Below are 27,805 nucleotides of genomic sequence, written 5' to 3'. Positions count from 1 at the left end.
GTAAGGCATTCAACAAGATTCCTCATATAGACTGGTTAGCAAAGTTAGATGACAAGGAGGACAAGCCATTTGAGTACAGAATTGACTCAAAGGTAGAAGACAGGGTGGTGGTGAAGGGTTGTTTTTTAGAATGGAGGCCTTGATCAGCAGTGTGCCAGGTGGATTGGTGCTGGGTCCACGGTTTAGTTTGCCTAATTTGTCCTCTAGGGACAGTCTTGCCACACTGGAAATGCAGTGGCTGAACCTTTGTTGCACTTTCTTTTGTGGCAATATCTTCCCTGAGATATGGCGACACAAACAGCACATAGTACTCTTGCTGCTGTATCACCAATCTCTCTTGTACAATTGAAACAATACGTCTCTACAAATGTAAAATATCACTTTAAAATAGTCTTTCCTTTCCCAAGACATACAATTGCATTTTTAAAAATGCCTATTTTGCAGCTACTTGGATTAAACTTCATGCTGATGTAGCTCACTCAAAGATAGTAAAAACTGCTGATGTACTAATCTGTTCAGCTTAAACTTTCCTTGTATTTTAACATTCCAAATATGGAGGATACACGCAGTGCCTTCTGATTAGCCCAGAATTTGTCTCAAACCAATAATGATCAACATTCTGTACTAACTGAAAGGGCACTTGTGGTTCATTTGCAGCCACTGGGACACCTGCCACTCTGTCTGTGGGTAATATTCAGGGACTGCAGCCCTCTCTCTATGTATGTGAGCTTGACTTAATAGGCTGCCAATTCAGGATGGTGTGCCTTTGTAAGAAGAAAGTTCTTTTTCAAAAAAAAAGTTTAATTATGTATGTCGGGTTGCTTTATGGTAAAGTAATCACGAACCAAAATAAAAATGACTGTCTTAAAGCCTCTAACATTAACTTAATTAGCGCTTCCACTTTATCCAAGTGGAAATAATTGTAGGAATAGATGGTCACATGGAAAAAGTGACCACAGCCTGAGAAACCAGAAAGCATTTAGGTTCCACATACATTAACAGTTTGCATTCAAAATAAAATCTCGTGGATTATTTTAATTTAATACAAACAGAAACGTAAGGCAATTTAATGTTTTGTTTTAGACCAAGAAACTATTAAAAACAGTTATCTTTATTTTGTTCCAGATTTGCTTTGTCTGCCATGGACATGGAGCAGAGAGACTATGATTCACGCACGGCACTGCATGTAGCAGCTGCAGAAGGTAAATTTCACTTGCAGAGCTAACAAACCCTGAAGAGTCAGGTTATGTAACTCAGTGTAATTGCTGTATTTTGATTTATAGGTCACGTGGAGGTGGTTCAGTTTTTGTTAGAAGCATGCAAAGTAAACCCATTTCCTAAAGACAGGTGAGTTGGTCATAATCTAATGGTATTTAAGTTGCATAAAAGCAGTAAATTGTGCAAAGACTAGCCTTTAAATTAAGTCTCACTAACTTGATATAAAACAACTAGAAACTGCCTTTCTTGCAGAGCTTCTCCAGCAATTTTTGTGGAGAGGAACAAAGTGAACATTTCAAGTCCAATGTCTTTTCTTCAGAACTGAAGGGGAGGATTGGGGGAGGTATGAAAATGATAGGTTATTACCGTTGGAAGAAGTGAGGAGGAGCCAGTAGAACAGAAGCTTAGGCCAGGAAAAGATGTTGCAAACCAAAGGACAAGGAGTCATAATGGTTCTAAAAGTAGACAAAGATTTGGAAAAGGTGTTAAAAGCAGAATATTGGCTGGCTGTGCTGTAAGTAAAACCATAAACAAGATGTTAGTGGGTGTGTAATCAAAATTGGGGCGTTGCTCACGGTCCAAAGTTGTTGAATTACCATTAAGTCGAGAAGGCTGTAAAGTGCTATTCCTCTATTTTACACTGGTCTTCACTGGAACAAGCCTAGGACAAAAATTTGAAGGTGAGAGCTAGAGAGTGTATTGAAATGGCAGGTACCTGGAAAATTAAGATTATGCTTGGGGACTGAGCAGAGGTATTTGACAGAGCAGCCACCCACTTTGTGTTTTGTCTCCGATACAGAGAAGACAGCATTGCGAGCAGTGGTTTACATAAGACTAGATTGAAAGAAGTACAAATCAACCACTGAAACTTTGGAAGGCTTTTTTTTGGGAGGGGTCTTTGGGTGGTGGGACAAGAGGAGGTAAAAGGGCTGGTGTTGTACAGGAAGGTGCTGTAGGAGATGGATGAGATGATAGTGGAGTGGACAGGGCTTACTGAGAGAAAACTTCCTTCAGGGAAGATGGTTTGAAGATGTGTTTGGTGGTGGAGTAACAGAAATAGTGGCAGGTGGTGTGGGAAGTGAGCACTGGGGAACTCTTATCGCAGTTCTTGGTAGAGGAAGGGGTGATGGCCCAAATGCTGGAAATGCATCAGATGTTGTTGAGGCCCTGCCAACTAAAGTGGTGGGGAATCCTTGATTTACACATCAGGCATGCCAGACTGTCATCTTAACATAGGCAGACTCTCAGAATCATACCTTACAGACAATTTCTCAGACATCACCATTACCATCCCTGAATATGTCCTATCCCACTTGCAGTTTTGGTGGCACAATGGTTTAGTCAGTTGGGAGTTGCCCAGGGAGTCCTCAACATTAACTCTGACCCTCATGAAGTCTTGTGGCTTCAGGTTAAACGTGGTCAAGGAAATCTCCTGCTAATTACCACATACTGTCCTTTCCTTCACTAATGAATCAGTGCTCTGCCATACTGCAAAGGTGTATGGGCCCTGACAGTGTTCTGGCAGTAGTACTGAGGACTTGTACCCAGAGCTTGCTGTTCCGATACAGATACCCAGGTGTATATCCTGTACACACAAAGTGGGACAAATCCAACCTGGCTAATTATGGCCCAATTGGTCTGCTCTTGATTATCAGTCAAGTGATGGAAGATGTCACCAACAGTGCTATCAAGGAGCCCTAGCAAAATTGGAATCAATGGGGGTATAAGGGGTGGGGGGGGAGAGCTGTCTAGTTGGAGTCCTACCTCGTACATAAATGGTTGTGGTTGTTGGAGGTCAGTCATCTCAGCTCCAGGACATCTCTGCAGGAGTTCCTCAGGGTTCTGTCCTAGGCTCAACCATCTTCAGTTGCTTCCCTCCATCATAAGATCAGGCATGAGGATGTTTGCTGATGATTGCAAAATGTTCAGCAACCATTCATAAACACTGAACCAGTTCATGTTTAAATACAACAAGATCCGGGCAACAGTTCAAGACGACAACTCACCACCACCACCACCTCAAGGGCAACTAGGGACGGGTAATAAATGCTGGCCAGTCAGTGATGCCCACATCCTATGAATGAATTAGAATTTAGAATGCAAGTAGATTTGCCAAGTGTGGTTTTCTGTATATGAAAGCATACTGACTCTGCTTGAACATGTTATGTATTTCTAAATGCTGTGCTGTTGCGGTCATTATGAAATATTACAATATAATAGACACCTACCCAGTAACAGATGTTACCCGTTTTTATTCTTCTTCCCTTGTTCAATAAAGGTATTATGCTGGCAGTTCTCCAATCCTCTGGGATTTTTTCCAAAATTTTAAGGAATCTTGAAAGATTATTACCAGTTCAACCTCTGTTGGTCGGTTCTTTAGTACCATATGATGTATCTCATCAGGTTCTCTAACTTGTGTCTTTTAAAAATCGTTTTAGGTGGGGCAATACACCAGTAGATGAGGCAATTCACTTTGGCCACCATGATATTGTAACAATCCTTCAGGAATACCAGAGCAAGTACATGCCCACAGAGGACTCGAACAATGGAAAAGAAAAACCCTCTAAAGAGAACTTAGACAGCATGGTATAGTTCAACACTATCAAACTGTTATTTTGTTCAGAACTACCAAAACTAAATTGAAGTTTGGGATTTGTACAAGTGTTGTGTTTTTTTTTCAAGCAATTGTTCTGGTGTTTTCTCCTTGGAACATTTTTGATGTAATCTTAGAAAATTATAGGCAAAATAGAAAGGATTGCCGGTATTCAGTTTGGTGCCTGAGGTCTGACTCTTAACATGATATATTGAGTTAGTTGTATGACAATTTCAAAGAAAGATAGAATAATCTCCATGGGAATTATAAGATTTAATATGTCTTCTAATCAATTATAAAATTGCCATGAAGTCGTAAATTATTATTAATACTAGTAAGCAATTTAGTCAATCAGATACTTGGGCCATTAACACTGGGAAATATCCAGCTTTAGTAAATGTGTAAGGAAATTATAGCTGGTGTGTTCTGTAAGTAACCTGTTGAAGCATCCCTGTAAAATGTGAATGAATATTAGTGTTCAGTATTAGGATTTTGTCCAGATGTTTTACAAATAGAGGCTATTTTACTTGCTCCTTTGAAATGTCTACTGTTCCCATTGTGTAAAAGTGTAGCAGTGAATCAACAGTTCAGTCAACAGTAACAGTATAATATTTGTTAAAAAACTCATTCAATATTAGTATCATGGCCAAGAAATGTAAAAGCTCAGATTCTACATGTGGGTTATGTAACTGTTTTGTTGCCTTTCAGTAGATTATTACTTTGACATTTCCCACTTAGTATAATTTTATTAATTTATTTTTAATTTCTTGTTAAAATATTGTTTCATTCACTTTTACTTTTTCCCCCACCTCTTATAAAGGTCCACTAAACAGAAGAGGCTTCATGTTTCATAACTGTAATTGTTTGTAAGTAAAGGCTTCCAACAAATGTAAATGATTCTGTATCAAAAATATTTAACCATCTATCAAGTTCACAATTCTTTCTCAGGAATAGGAATACTTATCAGCAAGTCTGGAATAAATATTCCTGAAAATTTACTTGTTTTACAAATACATAACTGTTCAAAAATGACTAACTATTTTTCTTTCAAGTACCAATGCAAGATTTTTAACTTTCTTGTGTTGGAACTGGTCCAATGACTTCCAGTAATGCTTAGTGCTGTACTTCAGAAAAATAGTTAAGATGTGTAGTCCTTGTTATTACTGCTTTTCAGAGCAGTTATTGTTATTTGAATTAAGGCTTGACTATTTTGTACAATCTGATTCCATTGGATCATGTTAATAGTCTGTGAACTTTCAAAAAGCATATGTAGTTCCAGACTGCATGGTTCATTGCTTTACATACAATACAGGCATAAATGGAGTTGAACCAGGAGAACTGCAGATGCTGCAAAACAAAAGTTGCTGGACAGTCTCAGCAGATCTGGCAGCATCTGTGAAGAGAAATCAGAATTAAGGATCTGAAATGTTGACTCTAGTTTCTCTTCACAGATGCTGCCAGACCTGCTGAGCGTTTCCAGCAATTGCTGTTTACATTAGCTGAGTTTGTTAGTTTACATCATTATGATTTCCTGGAAATGCAATTTTTTCTTGTAACAGTATCTATTATAGAGAGATTTTAAATCTATCACATAACAGGAAAAGGCATTTGAACCCTCAAAGTCTACTACTTCCATGGACCGTATGCAATGTGCTTGAACAGGCTAACCTAGTTAATCATCTGAAGTAATGCCTGCACACCCAAAGATAATTGAGCAGAATTAGAATCTTTATCATCCTATTTCTATTGGGGAATTTGACTTTATTTTCTTTTCTCCTACAAAAACTTGATGAAGGTACAGACAGTAATGCACAATGCTACAAGGGCTGTGGAACCCTGGACAAAAGTAAATTTGCATTTTATTTACATATAATTGGAGTTATTTCTTAACTGCTAACCTAGTTGGTGCATTCAAGAAAGTTTTCTCTGCCATGTTTTGTATGAATCATGTGTATTTGTGTAGGATTCCAGTTTAATAGTAGCATTTGATGCTTAATGTTGTGATGAAAGACCTGAACTGCCTAAGTTTGCTTTGTGCAATTGTCTGTGTATGTGAATACTTAGAATTGTATTAGATGGATGGGTAACATTTCAGCATATTTTGTTCATTTAAATTTTAAAATATATATTTCTATTCACTGCTGTAATTGCATTGTGAGTTGTTGCACTATAAAATGGATCTTTTCAATAATTGTACATGTTACTGTTATAACAGTCAAAACAGCCTGCTCATGCTTCTGCCTTTCTTGTTCTAGGGCAGGACTAGCCTCTGCTTATGTTTAAACTGCTATTTAAACTGTGACCGTAATTGTATTTTTCCACATTGTGACATGACTGCCTTTTCACGCATGGCAGATTGATGATGTTTAATGTACTTGCTAGCAGCAATCTATTTTCAGTGCACTGTTCCATATTTCAATCTGAAATGTTATTTTTGAAGTGTTGCTGGCAATGCAGGGTATTTATCTAAAAGAAGCAAATCAAGTGTGCTAAATGCACAAATAAAAACGCAAAACTCTTGTATTGTTTTCTTTCTCACATGCACCAAGTGTAGTGTCATGTACAAACAGAATTTCCACAAGGAACACAACTTTCCATAATCATTATTGATGGCTTTATTGGGTGGCATTTGTCAATAACAATCTGGAGTACATCTGTAAGAGATTTATTTTATGAAAAATAGCTTTTGTCCTCATTTTCTTCTTAATACACTCTCTGAAAGACAGTTCCACTTGCATCTCTGATACAACTGGGCAAAACTAATGCATTTTACACACTTTTATAATCCTATATTGTGTTAGGTTATTCTGCTATGGACAGTTATTTCAACCAGGAACACTGGTTGCGTTTTTTTCTTAGTGGCCAACTGGAGGAGAAAAACTAAGATGAGGTTAAATTATTTTCCTAGGAGCCCAGCTAACTTCAACTAAGTACTGAAGTAAAACTGAGCCTGGGGATTTCATGACCTGCAACAAGTGATGTCTTTACTCACCAAGCTGCTGAGCATTTAGCTTTTCTCATTTCCCGATATCACTGCAAAAAATCTTCTCGTGTTTTTCAGTTGCTAGACTGTAAACTTTGAGAAGCTTCGGTTCTCAGTCACCTTTTCAGTGGTACAAATGAAGCATCCTGAACAGTGAATAGACCTAAAAGAAAAACTTTGGCTTGAATCTTCCACTTTCTATATCTTCATGAACTGGACATACCTCAAGAAATGTAATGGGAAGTCCTAAGTGTTTACTGTGCAGAATTGCTTGGGAAGTTACCCAGTCTCCTGAATCCTCCAAAATAATCTGAATCACCATTGAGTCAAATCTGAGGGTTCAGACTTAACTAGATAATCACTCTGGTAATTTAGCTGGATAAAAGCCAATTATGACTGAGGGGTACCTATACTACTGACCCTACTCTTTGATTGTCCAACCACCCCCAACCCAGTTACTCCAATACACGCCCACCATCTACCCCCTCACCCATGTGACTTACATACTTCACTCCAATAGGTTTTGGACATTTTGAACTAGTTATTTAGCAGGTAGTGCCAGAAAAAGGAATCTTCTATGAAGATTCTCTGTGCTGCTCCCTATAAGGATTCCCAGATTGTGAGCATTCTGTCATATTCGCCATCTGGTCCAAAAGATTGGAGGTAAGCAATTAAAACTTCTTCATATTCTGATGGGAAATAGTGTTATCAACCCACATCCAAAGATTTGGACCTTTGTTTTACTCTGTATGTGAAGTACGCTACTGGTAGCGTGACTTCTAGTAATTTTGACTAAAATTACATGTCTGCTCTGTTCCTTTGCTACAAGAATAATACCTTATATTCTTCAGTATTTTAAAACAAACTATACTACTAAAGTATTGTTTCATTGCCTTGAAATTTTGAAGCAATAGTGATCATGTCTGAACTTCCTGTGAAATTTTGCATATTTTTATTTATACTGTGCTTTCCTGAACACACACACTTCTAATTCTGCATGAGAAAAATGAAAAACAAGCTTCCCCCCCCCCCCCCCCTAGTGTTTCCTTGTAGGTATAAGTTTCAAACACTTTTTAGTCAATTTGACCAAAGATCCTCTTTTAGCAGGCAAGATTTTCAATCAGGAGCCTGCTTTTCCAGTGCTGAATTCTAAAACTGAAGTCTTCAAATCCAGCTGGGCTTGAGATTGTTAGCAGACTTGGGCAAAAGTGGACAATATTTTTACACAAATAACCTTCAGGAAATGCTAGGGGACTGAAGGAAATCCTTATCAGTCAGGAAATGGTATTGGGGAAATAGATGGGATTTAAAAACCCAGGACAAAATGCTGCGCAACCCAGAGTACTTATGGGAAGTGGCCCGAAAAATAACTGCATTAGCGATCATTTTCTAGCATTCTGTAAACTCGGGAAGAGTTCTAATGGACTAGAAGGTAGCTAACGTAGCTCCACTCTTTTAAAAAAGGGAACGAGAAAATGGGGAAATTATAGGTGGTTAGCCGATATGGGGAAAATGCTGGAGTCAGTTATTACGGATGTAATACTGAGCATTTGGAAAGTAGCGACAGTCTGTTCTGGTCAGCATGGATTCACTAAAGGGAAGTCATGCTTGATACATCCTCGTCCACTCTACTGGTCAAATCCTCAAAGTGCAGAGGATTTATCAGTAGATGGTGTACCTGGACTTTCAAGAGGCTTTAACAAGGTTCCACCTGAGATTAGTGAGGAAAATTAAAGGTCATGCTATCGGAGGTAATGTTTTCTATCCACTTCAATGCTAGTTGTCAGACAGGAAGTAGAGAGTTTGAATAAATGGGGTTCTTTTCAGAGTGGCAAGCAGTGATGAGTGGGGTATCACAGGGTTTGGTGTTGGGACTTAAGCTGTTCACAAATACATTTGACAGTTTGGTGGAAGGAATTGAATGCAATCTCTCCAAACTTGCAGATAACACTAAGCTGGGTGGCAGTGTGTGCTGTGCTGAGGATGCTAAGAGGCTGCAGGGAGACTGGCTGAGTTGGTGAATACTTAGCAAATGAAATACAATATGGATAAATATGGGGTTATCCATTTGGGTCACAAAAACAGGAAGGCAGATTATTACCTGAATGGTGGTAGTTTAGGAAAAGATAAGGTGCAACAAGACCTGGGTATCATGGTGGAACAGTCGCTGAACGTTGGCATGCAGGTGCAGCAGGCAGTGAGGAAAGCTAATGGCATGCTCTCACTCTGTGAGAGGATTTGTCTTGCTGCGGTTACCCAGGACCTTGGTGAGGCCACACCTTGAGTACTGTGTGCAGTTTTGGCCTCCTGCTCTCAGGAAGGGCATTCTTATTGTCGAGAGAATCCATTGATGATTTACCAGACTGATTCCTGGGATGGCAGGAAACACTGCATTGGCTGGGCTTGTACTCACTGGAATTTAGAAGAATGAGGGAGGCTTTCATAGTAACACAGAATCCTGATGCTGGGCAAGTCCAGAACTGGGGTGGGGGTCACATTCTAAGAATAAGGGGTAAGCCATTCAGGACTGTGGTGAGGAAAAGTTTCTTCACACAAGTTGTGAACCTGTGGAATTCTCTCCCCCGGAAGCTGTTGGGGCCATTGGATATATTCAAGTGGGAACTGGATATGGCCCTTGCAGCTAAAAGGTTCAGGGAGTATGGAAAGAAATGGAAATTGGATACTGAAATTGCATGATCAACCACCATCATCTTGAATAGTAGTGCAGGCTCAAAGGGCTTAATGCCTATTCCTGCACCTATTTTTCTGTTACACTCAGAATTCTAGGCACTACAAAGATGGTGATCATCCATTGCATAGATCCTCGGTACGAATACAAGTACTGAAGTGTAGAATGGGGCTGTAATCAGCTTTCTCTGTTCCATATGCTGTAATGCAATGCAAGTTTGGATTGCTACTATGTTACTGGCTAATACAAAACTATCTTTGAAACTGCAATTGCTCTTCATTCCACATGCTCCCACAAATATCTAAAATACATCAGGTTACAAGTAATATCAAGTTAGTCTTGTGTCTCATTTTACTCCTCTGCCTTAACGTAGTTCAGGAGCTAGGCTAGTTTGTTATTTCACTTGCTTTGTTTTCATGCATTTGACTTCCAAGATTTGTCAAGGGTATCAAATCTTCTGTTAGATTTAGCCAATCTGTCTGAGGTTGATTTTTAATTACTGTAGTTTACCTGGGAGTTTAGTGATAGGACTAGGTGTTGAACCAAATGGATTTTGACATCACTTGGTTGTAATGCTGGATTGAAAATGAATACCCACTACACTGCACACTTTAACAGAGTTATTGAGATAAGAATGCTGAAAAGTAGTAAAGCAAACAGCTCTTAAGAGGATGAATGTTTTTTTCCACATTTGAGCAAGTAATGGTGGCAGTTGTTTTAAAGTGTGCTCACTTGTTTGAAATGTGACGTGGGCATGACATTTGTGTGGTGGGGTTGGCGTATTGAAAAACCGTGGTTTCACTGCTCAGCGTGGATATAAAATAATTACCTAGTTTAGAAATCCAAGATTTTTGTTAAAATGTTCTGTTAGTGCCACAGATCTGCACAGAACTGCTTAATATCAGTAAAACATGGAAATGTTCAGGCACATGATATTAAGTTTGGTTAGAAACGTAATAGGATGATTAATGTGACTATCCATTTACATTAAAACTGAACCTGTTTCAAACAAGTACTCTGGTGTTGTTTCAAATCAGAAAATTATGGCAAGTATTTTGTCATTTGATTTGTGTATAAACAGTGCGACAATTTCCTTCTAAATGCCATTTTTAGCATTGGGAAACATCATAAGACAGTTAACAATGGCACCCCAGCCCAAAATTGACCATTGTGCTGAAGGAGGTATTCAGACATGACCTGAAAATTGGGCAGAAAGTTAAGTTTCAGAAATGCCTTAAAAAGTCAATGGGAAAATGTATGTCAGATTTAAAGTTAAGGACTTAGAAAATTAAGGGCACAGCTGCTTCCAGTTGAAGTAGGGAATGCACAAGAGTTCAGAGTTGGGGTAATTGAATATTTTTGATGTGCTGAAGGTTGTTCCAGAGGGAATGAAGCTTTGGAATATGAGCTGAAGAATTTTTTAACTTGTTGGAGAATCAGGACCTCCTTAGGACAAGGAATTAGGTCAGTGAACGAGAACGGTGGAAGGAAAGCTTGATGTGGGATACAAGTAGAATATTGAACGTGCTCTAATTTTGACAATGGGAACTGGGAAACTTGTAGGTGCTACTGCAATAATCAAGGCTAACAGTTACAGAAGTGAGATCTGAAGCTTTCATTAACAGGTGAGTGGAAGAAGATGGCAATGAGTGAGACGATAAGTAGTCTTAAAGATGGGAGCCAGTGTTTGACAGTTGATACTTAAAAGGGGATATGGTATGGTAACATTATAAATTAGCACAAACATTAGAATGAACACACATTGCCAGTAGGCTCTGTACAAAGAACTAAGTAGCTATTTCAAATTCTGAATTTAGTCAGAAATGTGTCCATTAGAACCAGGTGTCTTCAACAATGAAGCTGAGGAGGAGAAAGGGCAAAGGATCCTAATAGACAACCTAGGATAATGTTAGGCAGGACAGGAGCTTTAAGAACTCCAAGCCCAAGAGCCATCTCTCAAGTCTTGATGAACAAAAGGAAATTGGTTAGTTTGCTTTAAAAGAATCACAATAGAACAGCCAAATTTAATGGTACAGTTAGTATTTAAGTTCAAGAAAATATGAAAATGATACAAATACTCTAAACGTGAACAAATGGTTTCATGCTGTAGCTACTTTATCTTTGCAATGTTTACATGAAAAATGTCATTATTTACATTGAAGCTCAGTTTTGGGCTACTGTAGCAGCTTCCAAACAAGACATCCATAACTTGTCGATTCACAGTTACGAAGAGGACCTTGGTTAACTTGGATATGTTGAACACATCTTTTTTTAAAAAAAACAAGACAATTAGTATTCAGGAGACTGAACTGTTTCACTGCAACAATTCAATATTTTGAAATCTCAACATTGCTGCATAAAATTATACAAATGCCTTTTGAAGAAGTATTTATGAATCTTATTGTCCTTAAAGAGAAGGTGGTTGTTCCCCATTAATTATTCCCAAGAACCTTTAGCGTAGTTTCAAGTCAACTTAGGCATTTAGTCATTCAACTAGAGGGTTCCTGACTTCTGCAGGTGTCATCTGGCCAGCTTTTCAGTACTAGCAGTACCATTAGGAGCCGACAGCACTGCTGGTTGTACACAAAGCCCCAGGTTAAGGAACTGGTTTGGAGACTTGAAATTGAGGCAAATAGGACAGGAGCCCTGGGTTAAGGAAAGGTGACCACTGGAGGGAGAGGGGGTGTGGTATAAAAGGGGCAGGGAGGTCTTCCTTCCACCTCTTGGGAACTGTTCGAGAAGCAAAAGAATGCTTGAATTCACAATACATTCATTATCACCTATACTTTTCCAAAACCTGAGTATACCCTAAAGAGAGCTTGTTGAGAAATGATCTTTTTGAAGCATGTAAGATTACGGGGATGGAAAAGAATGGAACCTGGAATTTCTTCACCCTGCAAAAGCAGAACATGGATACACAGGCTACTTTCAGGATTGTTCTTGGAAATGTTCTTCCCACCCACCCAACCTATCAACTTGTGGAATGTATAATGGTGATAATTACTATGGGGTCTAGACAAACAAATCACTATTGGCCCCCTATTCAGTTACTTCACTTTTCTAGCACTTCCACACACTTTAAAATCATTAACATAAGTGTACAAGTTGCAACTGTAGAAAATTAGGTGACAAGTTCTGATTGCATTTACTGTATAAGTGATTAAGGACATGATATACAGTAAACTTGCTGCATTCAATAATATGCATCAACAATTCTAATAATTTTTACAAAGTGGAAGTTATAAGCACTTGGATTCTCAACTAACTTACCACTGTGTCAATTTCTGAGGGACTTAAGTGGCGCTCCAATTCACCAAAATCCTCCACAGACATAGGCAGAAGATTTTCTGTCGACTGCAGTCGTGAGGGATGACTGGAAACACAAATGTAGATAGTTATTTTCACTCAAAAGGTACATCCTCAGAGGGAAAGGAAATAGTTAATGCAATATCTAGTGCCTCCAACTGTTTCTTGATATCATGTGGAGGAAACTGAATTGGCTGAAGACTGGTATCTGTGATAGTGGGGGGCCACTGAAGGACACAGATGGATCATCCATGTGGTACTTCTGGCTGAAGATTGCTGTGAATGCTTTGGCCTCATCTTTTGCACTGACGTATTGGGCTCCCACATCATTAAGGATGGGAATATTTGTGGAACATCTTTCAGTGAGTTGCTTAATTGTCCACCACCATTCACAACTAGATGTTGCAGGGCTGCAGAGCTTAGATCTGATACTTTGACTGTGGGATCACGGAGCTCTGTTTACAACTTGCTACTAATGCTGTTTGGTGTGCAAATAGTCCTGTTTTGGTGGCTACCAGGGTGACAGCTCATCTTCAGGTATGCCCTCCTGCACTGTACACTGAACCAGGTTTGATCCACTGGCTTGATGGTAACAGCTGAGTGGCGGATATGCTGGGCCCTGAGATTGCAGATTGTGCTCAAATAATTCTGCTACTGTTAATGGCTTCTAGCTTCTAACGTCTCCTGGATGCCTAGTCACTATGGTGGTTGTGTTGTGTGGCACTAGGGAGTGTATTCTCACTGAAGACAGTACCAATAGTGTTGTGGACAGATGCATGTGCACTAATGGACTGTTTCAAACAAGGATAAAAACACTTAACATTTCTAATTTCTTACTTTACAAAATCTTTCCCTTTATTAAAAAACAACTAATTTCTTTAACCTGTTCCAAAATGTTGAAGGAATCTCTGGAAAGAGGATATTCCACTGCCAGGACTCTGTAGTTAATAGTTTCCCCCGCTCTATTGTCCTAAATCCTCAAGTTTTAAAATTCAGTTTGTTGGCATAATACAGCCACAGTGATTACAAAATGAATGAAGAAAAATATTTTCATAACGTAAGCTATTTGAAAGAGTACAAACAACATCTATATGAATGCACTCATCTCTTCTTGCCCAAATGGTTGTTATCATTCAAACCAGAAGCACAACCTGAGTCTTTTTTGGCCACTTTTCTTATTGCAACCCCTGCTTCTCTGACACAGAATCCCACGTATTCGAGGTTGTTGAATTGCTCCCTGAACTGACTTGCTTTTGTTCAGCCGGTTTGTCGCCATGCTAGGTGATGCCATCAGTGGAGCCTCAGTCGGAGGCTCCACTGATGATGTTGCCTGGCATAGTGATGAAACATGTAAACATAGACAAGCCAGCTCGGCGAGCAAGTCAACAACCTCATCCACAACCCGACCCACAGATCTTCGCCAAAACTTTATCCATTACGTTCATCGCGAAAACAAAAATCATTGCTGCTCGACTATCCATCTCACTCTCTACCGTCTTGCACAGGTACAGCTATAAGATTAAATAATCATCATAAATGTGAAAAGCAAAATGTCAACCTATTAAAAATGCAGGATCACCAGCAGCCTTAATTCAAGCATTTTTTTTAAAATCACATTTAAAATAAAAATGGAACAGCAAAACATGGTTATATACAAAAACAACTAAGTTCTTTTTCTAAACCTCCTGGGATTTATAAATTACTGAGCAGGTGTTTTACTTAAATAGCCAGCAGCATTTCTACACAAGGTTACCTATGGTTTACAACCCTTTCACAGGCTCCTGGTAGAAACTTCCAATATTATGAGGCATAGCTAGAATACATTGTTGGTGTCTTTCCCCCTCCCCCCTTCAAGAGTAGAAATCTCAATTACTGGGAGATACATGTTTAAGGTAAAAGGGGGTAAGTTTAAAGGACACGCGAGAGGCAAGTTTTTAATTACATACAGAGCACATTAAATAACTAGAATGCACTGCCAGAGGAAGTGGTAGAGGCACAGGCAGATACAATACAACATTTAAGAGGCATCTTAATAGATATTATTGGGGAAATATGGAGCATGGAGACGCAATTTTGTTTTATTTACAAAGGCATGTGTTTGGTAAGCTATTCATGGGCTGAAGGACCTGTTCCTATGCTGTACTCTTTATTGTTAAAAGACCACACATTTTTAATCACTTTACCTTCACCCAACTCTGCCCTTGACTGATTTGATCTGCTGCTCAAGCTCTCATCCATACTTTCGGTACCTTTTAGATTCAACAGTCGCATACTCTAACCCCTGTAAACTTGAGGCCATCTAAAACTCCACGGTGTCCTAATTCCAAATCCAGTTCACCAACTCTGTTGATTATAAATTCATTATAAAATTCTTTTCCTTGTTTTCAAATCCATCCACGTGCTGGCTCTTCCACCATCTTTAAATATCCTCCAATCCAACAACCCTCCGACATCTAAATTAAAGACAAGTACGGCAGATGTTGCCACACCTGCTGAGTGCCCAGTGCTTTTCTCATCTCAATTCAAGATATTTCTGCTTTTCTAATTCCAGCCACTTGAGCATCTACGTTGCTATGCCTTCAGCTGGCCGGGCCCTTGGCTCTGGAATTTCTTCTTAAAATCCTTTTTGCCTTTTCTTAAACATATCCAGCTGTCCTAATTTGCAAAGTCATATTGTTTTGTAAAATATAAAAATGGTTTATAAAACATAATATCTTATTCTCACAAATTTATCCAAATAAAAATCTTGAGGTTTAACCAGTGAGTCATTGGAAATTCTAATAATTATTAACATCAACACCCTTCTTGAATTCAACTCCATAGAGGAAAAATGCCAAATCTTTTATACAAAACTATCACCATTGCTCCCAACCTTAATATTCTAAGGCAGGTACACAAAAGAAACTTGGTTGTCATTGACTTCTAGCTGCAGCCAGGGCCGATATAGCTCTGCATGTAGCTAATAGAGAACACTCAACCAGTGACTTGAACAACAGCACCACCTACAGTGAAAGGATTAAAATAAGGCAAGGTTGATTACCAGATTTCAAGTGTCATAGGAAGTGCAATAATTGAAATTGAAATAATGCTGGATTTTGCAGCATATGTAATAATATTATCCTCCTCCTATATTTTTCTTTTTTCTCAATTAAGGATTCCTTGTCACTGTGATCAACAGGCCCTCAACTACACCCTCACTATGTCTGGCTCCATAGCAGACCATACCTCATTCTCACTTGCCACATAATCTGCCTCCATGATCAATGAATCATCCTCCGGTGCAAATGCATTAATCCTTTCCCATTTTAGCATTTGAAAGGGACAGTTCCCTCTATGATACCCTTTGAGCTTCCACAGGGCCTTCTGAGCAAGCAGAGGAGATGATATTATCCCCTTCATTTCAACTGCAAACACTGAAACAAGCAATTTACTTGTACTGCTTTCAATTTAATACGCTATATTCTGCTCACAATCTGGTCTCCTCTACCTCTGTGTAACCAAACGTTTTGCTGAACAATTTCATTTAGTCCACAATATTGACCCTGAGCTGCTGAACACTATTTCTCAGCCCTTCTGTCCTCAATATCACACACTATTCTAAAGACGTTCAGAAAACCCTACTCATCTTTTAAATTGTATCAGAGATAATGAGAACTGCAGATGCTGGAGAATCCAAGATAATAAAATGTGAGGCTGGATGAACACAGCAGGCCCAGCAGCATCTCAGAAGCACAAAAGCTGACGTTTCGGGCCTAGACCCTTCATCAGAGAGAGGAGGATGGGGTGAGGGTTCTGGAATAAATAGGGAGAGAGGGGGAGGCGGACCGAAGATGGAGAGAAAAGAAGATAGGTGGGGAGAGTATAGGTGGGGAGGTAGGGAGGGGATAGGTCAGTCCAGGGAAATGACATGTCCATCATGGGCCTCCTGCAGTGCCACAATGATACCACCCGAAGGTTGCAGGAACAGCAACTTATATTCTGCTTGGGAACCCTGCAGCCCAATGGTATCAATGTGGACTTCACCAGCTTCAAAATCTCCCCTTCCCCCACTGCATCCCAAAACCAGCCCAGTTCGTCCCCTCCCCCCACTGCACCACACAACCAGCCCAGCTCTTCCCCTCCACCCACTGCATCCAAAAAAACCAGTCCAACCTGTCTCTGCCTCCCTAACCTGTTCTTCCTCTCACCCATCCCTTCCTCCCACCCCAAGCCGCACCTCCATCTCCTACCTACTAACCTCATCCCACCTCCTTGACCTGTCCGTCTTTCCTGGACTGACCTATCCCCTCCCTACATCCCCACCTATACTCTCCTCTCCACCTATCTTTTCTCCATCTTCGGTCCGCCTCCCCCTCTCTCCCTATTTATTCCAAAACCCTCACCCCATCCCCCTCTCTGATGAAGGGTCTAGGCCCGAAACGTCAGCTTTTGTGCTCCTGAGATGCTGCTTGGCCTGCTGTGTTCATCCAGCCTCACATTTTATCATCTTTTAAATTGGCATGTTCCAACGTTCCATACACAATTTTAATTTCAAAAGCTTCAGGTCAAATCATGGTTTTTACAACAAATGAAATGGTACTTGGTATTTGCAAACTTAATTAGGGAGCTTAAAGTGAAGCAACTCTTGGGGGGGCGGGGGGGGGGGGGGGGGGGGGTGGAGTGACCGTAATTTTATAGAGGTCATCCTGCAGTTTGAGAGGGAAAAGCTGGCATCAGATGTAACGGTATTACAACAAATGAATAAAATGGTAGCTACGAAGACATTAGGAATGAACTGGCCAGAGTTGACTGGAAGGGAAGTCTCACAGGGAAGGCATACAGCAGCAATGGCACGAGCTTTTGAGGATAATTCAGGAGGAAAAGCAGAAAGTCTTCCCAGGGAAGAAGAAACATGCTTTTGGGAGGATGAGGCAACTATGGCTGACAAGGAAATCAGGGACAGGATAAAAACAAAAGGTGTAGCATTAGATGTGTGTAGCCTTTAAAAGCCAGCAGGGAATAACTAAGGCAATGGGGGGGGTGAGGGAGGGGAAAGAAATGATCGAATGTGACAGTAAGCTAGCTAATAATATGAAAGAAGATGACAAGAATTTTTTTAGATATCTGGAACGTAATAAGAGACAAGAGTGGACATTGCACCACAGGAAAAGGAGGCTGGCAAAGTAGTAATGGATTACAAAGAAATGGCAGAGGAACTGAACTGGTACTTTGCATCAGTTTTCACAGTGGAAAACAGCAATAGATAACAGAATTTCGAGACAAAATCGGCAGTAGAGGTGAATGTGCTGACCATCACGAAAGAAAACGTGCTGGGAAACTGAAAAGACTGAAGGTGGACCAGATGTACCCCAGGGTTCTGAAGGATATAGCTAAGGATATTGTAGAGGCATTGGTGGCGATCTTTCAGGAAGCATTAATTAAAGAGGGTCCAAGAGGACTGCAAAATGGATAATGTAACACCCCTGTTAAAGGCAAGGAGGCAGAATAAAACTATAGGCCGGTTAGCCTGACTAACCGGTAAGACTTTAGTTTGTAATGAAGGATGAAATTGCAGAGTATTAGGAAACACATAGTAAAATAGGGCAGAGTCAGCATGGCTTTGTCAAAGGGAGGCCATGCCTGACTAATGTTAAACATAGAACACAGAACAGTACAGCACAGAACAGGCCCTTCAGCACACGATGTTGTGCCGACCATTGATCCTCATGTATGCACCCTCAAATTTCTGTGACCGTATGCATGTCCAGCAGTCTCTTAAATGTCCCCAATGACCTTGCTTCCACAACTGCTTCCAGCAACGCATTCCATGCTCTCACAACTCTGTGTAAAGAACCCGCCTCTGACATCCCCTCTATACTTTCCTCCAACCAGCTTAAAACTATGACCCCTTGTGTTAGCCTTTTCTGCCCTGCGAAATAGTCTCTGGCTATCAACTCACTCTATGCCTCTCATTATCTTGTATACCTCGATTAGGTCCCCTCTCCTCCTCCTTTTCTCCAATGAAAAGAGTCCGAGCTCAGTCAACCTCTCTTCATAAGATAAGCCCTCCAGTTCAGGCAGCATCCTGGTAAACCTCCTCTGAACCCTCTCCAAAGCATCCACATCTTTCCTATAATAGGGCGACCAGAACTGGACGCAGTATCCAAGTGCGGTCTAACCAAAGTTTTATAGATCTCACGACTCTTAAACTCAATCCCCCTGTTAATGAAAGCCAAAACACCACATACTTTCTTAACAACCCTGTCCACTTGGGTGGCCATTTTAAGGGATCTATGTATCTGCACACAAGATCCCTCTGTTCCTCCACACTGCCAAGAATCCTATACTGTCAACGACACCTCCAACCTTTGTGTCGTCTGCAAATTTGCTGACCCATCCTTCAATCCTCTCATCCAAGTCATTAATAAAAATTACAAACAGTAGAAGCCCAAGGACAGAGCCCTGTGGAACACCACCCACCACTGACTTCCAGGCAGAATATTTTCCTTCTACTACCACTCGCTGTCTTCTGTTGGCCAGCCAATTCTGTGTCCAGACAGCTAAGTTCCCCTGTATCCCATTCCTCCTGACCTTCTGAATGAGCCTACCATGGGGAACCTTATCAAATGCCTTGCTGAAGTCCATATACACCACATCCACAGCTCGATCCTCATCAACTTTTCTAGTCACATCCTCAAAGAATTCGATAAGGTTTGTGAGGCATGACCTACCCCCCTCAAAGCCGTGTTGACTGCATTTAATCAAGCCATGCTCTTCCAGATGGTCATAAATCCTATCCCTCAGAATCCTTTCTAACAACTTGCAGACGACAGACGTGAGACTTACTGGTCTGTAATTGCCAGGGATTTCCCTATTTCCTTTCTTGAAGAGAGGTATTACATTTGCCTCTCTCTAGTCCTCAGGTACGACTCCAGTGGAGAGCGAGGATGCAAAGATCTTCGCAAGTGGCGAAGCAATTGCATTTCTCGTTTCCCAAAGCAGCCGAGGACAAATCTGGTCCGGGCCTGGTGACTTGTCAATCTTAATGTTTGACAAAATTTTCAGCACATCAGCTTCCTCTATCTCTATCCATTTCAGCATGCACACCTGCTCTTCAAAGGTTTCATTCACTACCAAGTTCGTTTCTTTCGTAAAGACAGAAGCAAAAAATTCATTTAGGGCTTCCCCTACCTCCTCAGACTCCACACACAAATTCCCTATGCTATCCCTGATCGGCCCTACTCTTTCTTTGACCATTCTCTTATCCCTCACATAAGTGTAAAAAGCCTTTGTGTTCTCCCTAATCCGTTCTGCCAAGCCTTTCACGTGCCCCCTCCTGGCTCTCCTCAGACCATTTTTGAGCTCCTTCCTCGCCTGCCTGTAATCCTCTAGAGCTGAGCTTGACCCTAGCTTCCTCCAACTTCTGTAAGCTACCTTCTTCCTTTTGACGAGAAGCTCTCGTCATCCAAGGTTCCTTTATCTTACCCCTTCTTGCCTGTCTCAGAGGGACATATTTATTCATCACTCGCAACAACTGTTCCTTAAAACACAGTCTCCACATGTCTATAGTCCCTTTACCATGGAACAACTGCTCCCAGTCCATGCTTCCTAACTCATGTCTAATCGCATCATAGTTTCCTCTTCCCCAGTCAAATATCCTCCCATTTTGCCTAATCCTCTCCTCCTCTATAGCCATGTAGAATGTGAGGCAGTTATGGTCACTATCACCAAAATGCTCTCCCACCACAAGCTCTGATACCTGCCCCAGCTCGTTTCCGACCACCAAGTCTAGAATGGCCTCTCCCCTCGTCGGCCTGTCAACGTACTGAGTTAGGAAACCCTCCTGAACACACCTTACAAAAACAGCTCCATTCAAATCTTCTGCTCGAAGGAGGTTCCAATCAATATTGGGAAAGTTAAAGTCACCCATTACAACAACCCTACTACGTCCGCACTTTTCCAAAATCTGTCAACATTGTTTTTAATGTTAGAATTAGCAAATGAGCAGTTCAAACAGGATTTATTTGGATTTATAGAGGCCTTCAACAAGGTGGCACATAGGAGGCTGCTAAACAAACACCCACGTTAGGGGCAAGATACTGGCATGGACAGAGGACTGACTGACTGACAGAGAGAGGAGTAGGGATAAAGGGTTTTTTTTCCCCGAATGGCAGCCAATGAGTGGTGGAGTTCTGCAGGGGTCAGGGCCAGGCTCAGGATCACAACTATTCACATTAATACATTAACGATCTGGATAAAGAAATGTAGGGCATTGTTACCAAGTTTGCAGATGACACAAAGAAGGACAGGAAGTGTTCAGTAAGTAGTTAGGCTGCAGTAGGATTGGACAGGCTAAGACAATGAGCAAAAAAGGTGTCAGATGGAATACAATGTGGGGAAATGTGAGGTTATGCACTATGGTAGGAAGAATAAATGTATAATTATTTTCCAAATTGGGGAAGGCTTTGGAAATCTGGCAGTTAGGAATGCAAATGCAATGTTAGCATTAATTTCAAGAAAGCTTTAATACAAAATCAGAAATGTACTGCTGTGGCTGTAGAAGGCTCTGGACAGACTGTGTTTACAATATTGTGGGCTCCTTTGGGCCCCATATCTAAGGAAGGATTTTCTTGGATTACAGGGTGTCGAGACAGGTTCACAACAAAGATTCCAGAGATGAAGGATTTGTCACATGAGTTCTTGAGGACTCTGGGTCTGTTCTCAATGGAGTTAAGAATTACAGAGAATCTGTTTAAAACTTACAGTACACTGAGGGGCCTAATATGGTGGACATGGAGAAGATTTTTCCACCAGTGGGACAGACTAAGGAATTGAGGGAACAGGCTCAGAGTGTGGGTGACTTTAGATTTGAGATAAGAAGGAATTTATTCAACCAGAAGTTGGTGAATCTGTGGAATTCACTCACTCAGAATGCTGTAAGGGCCAAATCATTGGTCCATTCGTATTTAAGGCAGAGGTAGATAAGTTCTTGATTAGTAAGGGAATCAAGTGTTACAGATAGAAGGCAGGAGAATGGAGTTCAGAATTATATCAACAATGTTCAAATGGCCTAATTATAATCCTGTCTTGTGTAGGAAAGGCAATAAACAAAATATACATATGCATATACTAAAACAATTTTGAGGAAAAGATGACTTAAGAGGTTACTTACACTTCAGACACAGAGATCAGCTCAGTCTTTATATAACCACTAGTCTTGGAGTCATCTACATCCATAGGCTCTGAAGCTAAAGGAGAGAAGAAACAATGATCTTTATGTTATACTTGCTGGTGATAAGAGACTGTCAAGTTACATACTTGGCCAGGACAAGTCATGAGGACCACTCCAACTATACCAGTTTAACATACTTTGGGACAGCATGAACATCAGAGTCAAACTACCAAATGTCCTAAATCAAAACGGAATGCGGTCCCTGATTGGATATCTTCGCTGGGTGACAAATAGCAGTTCTAAAGGCAAAGGAGAAATTGTACTGTTCAATATTAAATATCAGAGTCGCAGCTAAATAAAGCATCAAGACAGCAAAATAACTAACAGGTGGTTATGGAACTTTCAACTACTGAGGATAAGGAAATCAAATGTAATATTTCCATGTTTGCTGTCAACACAAAACTAGGTGGGAGTGATGGAGAGGATCTTCAGAGCAAATTTAGATTAGTTGATACAGCAGAAAATGTGTGGCAAATGCAGTAAAAAGAGTGGATGAATGAAGTTATCTACTTCAGTAGGAAAATAATGGCAAATTATTTAACAATGATAGATTGGGAACTGTTTATTTACAAAGGACTTACATTTTCTTATGCAATGGTCACTGAAAGCAGGTGCAACAAGCAGTTAGGAAGGAAGGCAAATGATGTTGGCCTTCTAAGAGAATATGAATATAAGAGCAAGGAAAACTTGTTGCAGCTGTACAGGGTTTTGCTGAACCTATACCTGGAGTGTTGGCACTTTGTGGGCTTCTTACCAAAGAAAAGACATAATTGCCCAGAGCAAAAAAGTGCAACGGTTCATTACACCAACTCCTGTGACGGCAGGTTTGTAACAGGAGAGGTTGACCAAGACTGTGTTCACTGGCAGTTACAAGAGTGAAGAATGAGGGATAATGGGATGTCACTGAAATGTATAACATTCTGACAGAGCTGGACAAATTGAATGTAGGAATGTTTCCCTTTGAGAGCCCAGACAAGGTCAGGGTGGGAGGTGGTTACAGTATCAGTACATGTGCTTGACAATGTCAGATTAAGAGGAGGAGAGATTTCTTCACTGGTCTGGTGAACCTGTGGAATTCATAGAACAGAATCTCTAGAGTGTGTGGGAAGTAGGCCATTCAGCCCATCAAGTTCACACCAATCCTCTGAAGAGCATCCCGCCCAAACCCTGTCTCTGCCCTGTAACCCTGCACATCCCTGGATGCTACAGGGCAATTTAGTATGGGCAATCTACAAAACCTGCACATCTTTGGACTGTGGGAGGAAACTGGAGCACCTAGAGGAAACCCGTGCAGACATGAGGAGCACATGCAAACATCATACAGACAGCCTGAGGTTGGAACCGAATCCAGGAACTGGCGCTGTGAGACAGCAGTGCTAACCATTGAGTCTCTGTGCTGTTGCCCCCACAAAGCTGTGGAAAGGAAATCACTGATTGCATACAAGAAAGAAATAGAAATAAATAGACTTCTAGAAGTGCTAGGTGACAAAGGAAATAGAGCAGGAAGACAGTGGTTTTGAGATAGAGGATCAGTCATGATCATTTTGAATAGCAATAAAGCTTGATGGGCCAAATAGCCCATTCACACATCCCTATTAATACACCAGGGAACTCTTGTAAGACCAGGGAGCATTCAAAATCACCTTAGCTGCAGTGAGACTAATAAGCCTGTTGAGTAATATTAGCTGTTGGGGGCTCCTTCTAACAGAACAGTCTTAGCTACTTACTCTCTCCCTGATACTCATGCTCTTAAGAAATGAATATTTCTGCTCAACCACACAAATTTGTGGAAAAACAAGAACAAAAAATGGAAAGGAAAAGGAGATTCTTACAAAAGGTCACGTACTACTTCCAAATCTGAACTTTTCCCCCCACTTTGTGGTGAAATTGAGCAATTGTTGAGCTGAAAAGAAACTGGGATATTTGGGAGGTGTTCATTTTTCCAAACACGTTCCAGAATTCATCATCCACCCCACTCCCAAGAGATCTAGTTTACAACCACCCTAACACTTCAAACCACAAAAGAACTTTGCGTCAAAGAATTTCTGTTAACAGTTCACCTTTTCATTAAAGATATTCACCCATTTTAATGACAAAATAAGAGGTTTAATTTTCAGAAATGTCACAACATACGTGTTTTTGCAAGTATAAAGAATGATGGAATTGTAACAACAACATTCAAATGGGTGCAAAGTCACAACCATTTTAACTATGCAGTATTCATTTAACTTCTCAGATCTTCAAGATTCATAGATTCAGCCCAGTCCATCGTACACCAACATTCCATTAATTGACTCCATCTACACTTCCCACTGCCTGGAGAAAGCAACCACCATAATCAAAGATCCCTCCCACCCTGGTTGTACTCTCTTCCACACTCTACCGTTGGGCAGAAGATACATCTACATGTACAAAAAGATTCAAGCACAGCTTCTCCCCTACTATTACTCGAACTCTGATTGGACCTCTCAAAGTTTACAGTTAATGTTGACCTTGCTCTCTGCGCACCTTCTCTGCAGCTGTAATATTGTATTCTTCATTGTGCTCTATTACCCTATGCAACTGGAAGGCATGATCTGCCTGCACTGCACGCAAAACAAAAACTTTTCACTGCACCTGGGTACATGTGAAAACAATAAATCAAATCAAACCAAACCAAATCCATACAGCTAGAAAAGGCCCTTTGGTCCATCGAGGCTGCTCCTACATAACTACCACTAAAAGCGTGCTAATCCCAATTTCCTGCATTTGTCCCATAACCTTCAGTGTTATGATGTTTGAAGTACTCATTCAAATATTTTTAAGCATTGTAAGATATCTTGCCTCCACTATCTTCCCAGGCAATGCATTCCAGATTCCCATACCCGCTGAGTGGGAAAAGATCTTATTCCCCCAAAATCCCCTCTGAATTTCCTGCTCTTTACCCAAAAACTTTGTTCTCTCATAATTGATCCACTCAACCAAGGGGAACAGCTGCTCTCTATTCACCTTTTCCATACCCCTCAATCTTATACACCTCAGTCATGTCCCTCCTTGGTCTTCTTTGCTTTAAAGAAAACAATCCAAATGTATCTAGTCTCTCCTCCTAGCTCAATTTCATCCCAGGCAACATTCTGCTGAACTTCCTTTGTACCCCTCTAGTGCCATCACATCCTTCCTATAGTGAAGTGACCAGAAATGCACACATCACTCCAGCTGCGGCCTGACCATTGCACTGTATAACCCCAACACTACCTCCTTGTTCTTGTACTCTATGCCACGAATGATGAAAGCATATGTCCAATATGCCTTCTTAATTATCCTATTCACTTGCTCTGCAGACTTTAGAGATCTGAAAACTCACCCCAAGATCCCTCTATTTCTTTAAGCTACCCAGTGTCATGCCATTCATTACAAAGTCCATCTTGTTTCTTCTCCCAAAGTGCATCATGTTGCTCTTATCAGGATTAAATACTATCTGCCACTTCTGCTCTTCTGACCAACCCATCTATATCTTCCTATAACCTACAAGCATCTTCTTTGCTATTAACCAGTCTAACAAACACGGTGTCGTTTACAAATTTGCTCATAAATGACAATGTGTATAACAAACAATAAGGGTCCTAAAATTAATCCTCTAGTACACCACTGGACACCAGCCTCCAGTCACTCAAACAGCCTTCTATCACAACCCTTTGGTGTTCTATTACTAAACCAGTTGCTGATCCATCACACCAAGCTTCCCTCAATTCCATGTGCTTTAACCTTATCAATAAGTCTAAATCAAGATGTCAAATTCTATTGCACCAATCATTATTTAAACTTACACAACAGAAAATCTTATTTCATTAGCAGCTATACTTACGATCTTTTGGCCTGGAGTAATACTTTCCAAATGCCTGATCTTTTGGGACCTCGGGATACAAATACTTCAGTGGATTTTCTGGAATATTTTCAGCTGCCATGACTTTGTAATTGCGGATGATGTCTGGGAAAGTTACTGCTGATAGTTGATGCTTTGTGTATGGCTCCACTGAGTGAAATTGAGATTCATCTGAAGGAGGAGAATAAAGAAGTTCAACTTCAGCTATGAAAATTTAAAAAAAAGTCACACCAATTTGCATCCTAGATGGGCCTGATGTGGTGCTGGCACTAGCAAGTGATATGCCGCTTAAGGGACATTCTCAACCCAAGGGATTGTGACACATCAGTGAGGTTTCTTTAAAAACTAGCATTTTCTTTTAAAATCCCATTAAAATGTACAGGTGATCTCTGAATTGCAAATAGAACACAATACCTAGAATGGTGACGAAACGTCTGAAAACTAACCTTCCAGCTCAGCGAGCAAACTCACATCCAGAACCTCAACCTGAGCTACAAATCTTCTCAAAACTCGCTAGAACACAATGTGTACACTAGTCAGAGCACAATGCAGGACAATATAAAGCAGTCATTCGTAAGTACAGGAAATGTTTGTACGTCAGATGTTTAAAATTACACACCAGGTATGGGACTGCTTTTGTAAGTACTGCCATCCCAGCAGTGCAGTGTTTGGAAGGAAGGTAGGTCACCGCTATCTGGGAGGGAATAGGTGTCCCTCTCCTTATCAAGTCAGGCGAATGACGCACAACAGAAAACTCACAATATGCTATTAATTTATATATTTTTATGTAAATCTGCATATTCCGGTTGTTAATCACCGCCATCTTCAAAAATGTGGTGCAAATTTAGGAAGCCTAGTTTAGTTGGATATTTTATTCTTGATTTATTGGGATAATGATTAATAATTTGCCTTTAAACATCTTGACCCCAACAGAAAAACACAACTTGCATTTTTTTAAAAATAAAATCTGCCTTTCGAGAAGTAATAAATTCTGACCAACTTGTATTGCTAACCAACCAAGAGACTTGTATACCGAAGAATTCAAGCCACTTACCACTTGGAGATATTTCCACCCAGGTAAAGGTAATGGCACCCTCTCGACTGCTCTCACTGAACCTCAGTAAAAATGTACCTGGCTGCCTACCCTTCAGCAAAGCACGTTCTTTTTCCTTACTCACAAATCCCATGATCCATCTGAAACGGATCAAACTTGTGTTAGTTTCCTCACATTTGTAATTTAATGTTGCTTAAATCAGAGACACCAATGAAAGTCTACTGCATTAATTTACATGGTTATTATGCTGAGTGTTAGGTTACCTACCCATCATTCCAGAGAGGCAGAAGATGCTTTTTGATCAACTCCAAAATCCCTTCAATCCACAGCCAGAATGAGAAAGGCTTTTCGTTCAGGTTCTCCTGAAATATTGTAAAGCATAATCAAACAAAATATTCAATTCTAAAATTAGACTTTTAGCAATAACACTGATTTAGAATTAATTCAGTTACCTTGCAGAATCGTGTCCATGGAATGGTACTGTCGTTGAAGCAGTTATTAGTACCTATGTAAAGATAGATCAAGTTTTGTAAGTTCAACAGTTTTCACATTTTACCGAACGATTCTCTCCAACGGGTTTTCTTTTTTTAAAAATGCATTTTTCAGAAGCAGGTACGTTTGAAAAGTTCCAATTCTTCTACTGGAAGCTAGTCTTGTTTTTTGTGTAGTATATAGCCTGTCACTTTGATGAAGATGCATGAGCCATCATTTAGTTTTATAATATACATGCATTCTTCAAATTTATAACACAGCTCTTCCAGGGGGTGTTGCTTTCTTTTAAAACCTTTATCTTATCCCACAACATTAGGAATCATCAACACGTCATACAGAAAGAAAATCAGAAAAATAACTTTCTCTGCTGCAGGCATGTTTTTTGATGACCATTATG

At 40.4% G+C, this 27,805-nt stretch overlaps 2 protein-coding genes across 4 annotated transcripts in view; one reads left to right on the top strand and one right to left on the bottom strand.

Moving 5' to 3' along the window:
- glsb (glutaminase b) overlaps positions 1–6,349 on the top strand; it is a 118,758-nt gene extending 112,409 nt beyond the window's left edge. For all 3 annotated transcript variants that reach the window (XM_048534279.2, XM_048534280.2, XM_048534282.2), the window contains 4 exons: positions 1,126–1,202; positions 1,284–1,347; positions 3,657–3,804; positions 4,632–6,349. In XM_048534279.2, the coding sequence (XP_048390236.2) occupies positions 1,126–1,202; positions 1,284–1,347; positions 3,657–3,804; positions 4,632–4,640 (298 nt within the window). In that variant the 3' untranslated portion in view covers positions 4,641–6,349. The remainder of the gene's footprint in view (positions 1–1,125; positions 1,203–1,283; positions 1,348–3,656; positions 3,805–4,631) is intronic.
- Positions 6,350–6,427: 78 nt separating this feature from the next.
- LOC125454017 (signal transducer and activator of transcription 1-alpha/beta-like) overlaps positions 6,428–27,805 on the bottom strand; it is a 49,354-nt gene continuing 27,976 nt past the window's right edge. The window contains exons 18-24 of the mRNA XM_048534258.2: positions 27,369–27,421; positions 27,184–27,278; positions 26,917–27,056; positions 25,845–26,033; positions 21,941–22,016; positions 12,754–12,856; positions 6,428–11,748 (exon numbers count right to left, since the gene is read on the bottom strand). Coding sequence (XP_048390215.1) covers positions 11,725–11,748; positions 12,754–12,856; positions 21,941–22,016; positions 25,845–26,033; positions 26,917–27,056; positions 27,184–27,278; positions 27,369–27,421 — 680 coding nt within the window. The 3' untranslated portion in view covers positions 6,428–11,724. The remainder of the gene's footprint in view (positions 11,749–12,753; positions 12,857–21,940; positions 22,017–25,844; positions 26,034–26,916; positions 27,057–27,183; positions 27,279–27,368; positions 27,422–27,805) is intronic.

Source organism: Stegostoma tigrinum, chromosome 7, assembly GCF_030684315.1.
Source record: "Stegostoma tigrinum isolate sSteTig4 chromosome 7, sSteTig4.hap1, whole genome shotgun sequence".
In the NCBI taxonomy this organism is placed as follows: domain Eukaryota; kingdom Metazoa; phylum Chordata; class Chondrichthyes; order Orectolobiformes; family Stegostomatidae; genus Stegostoma; species Stegostoma tigrinum.
The sequence above is the reverse complement of the archived record's forward strand: the minus strand, read 5'-3'. Positions and strand labels throughout refer to the sequence as shown.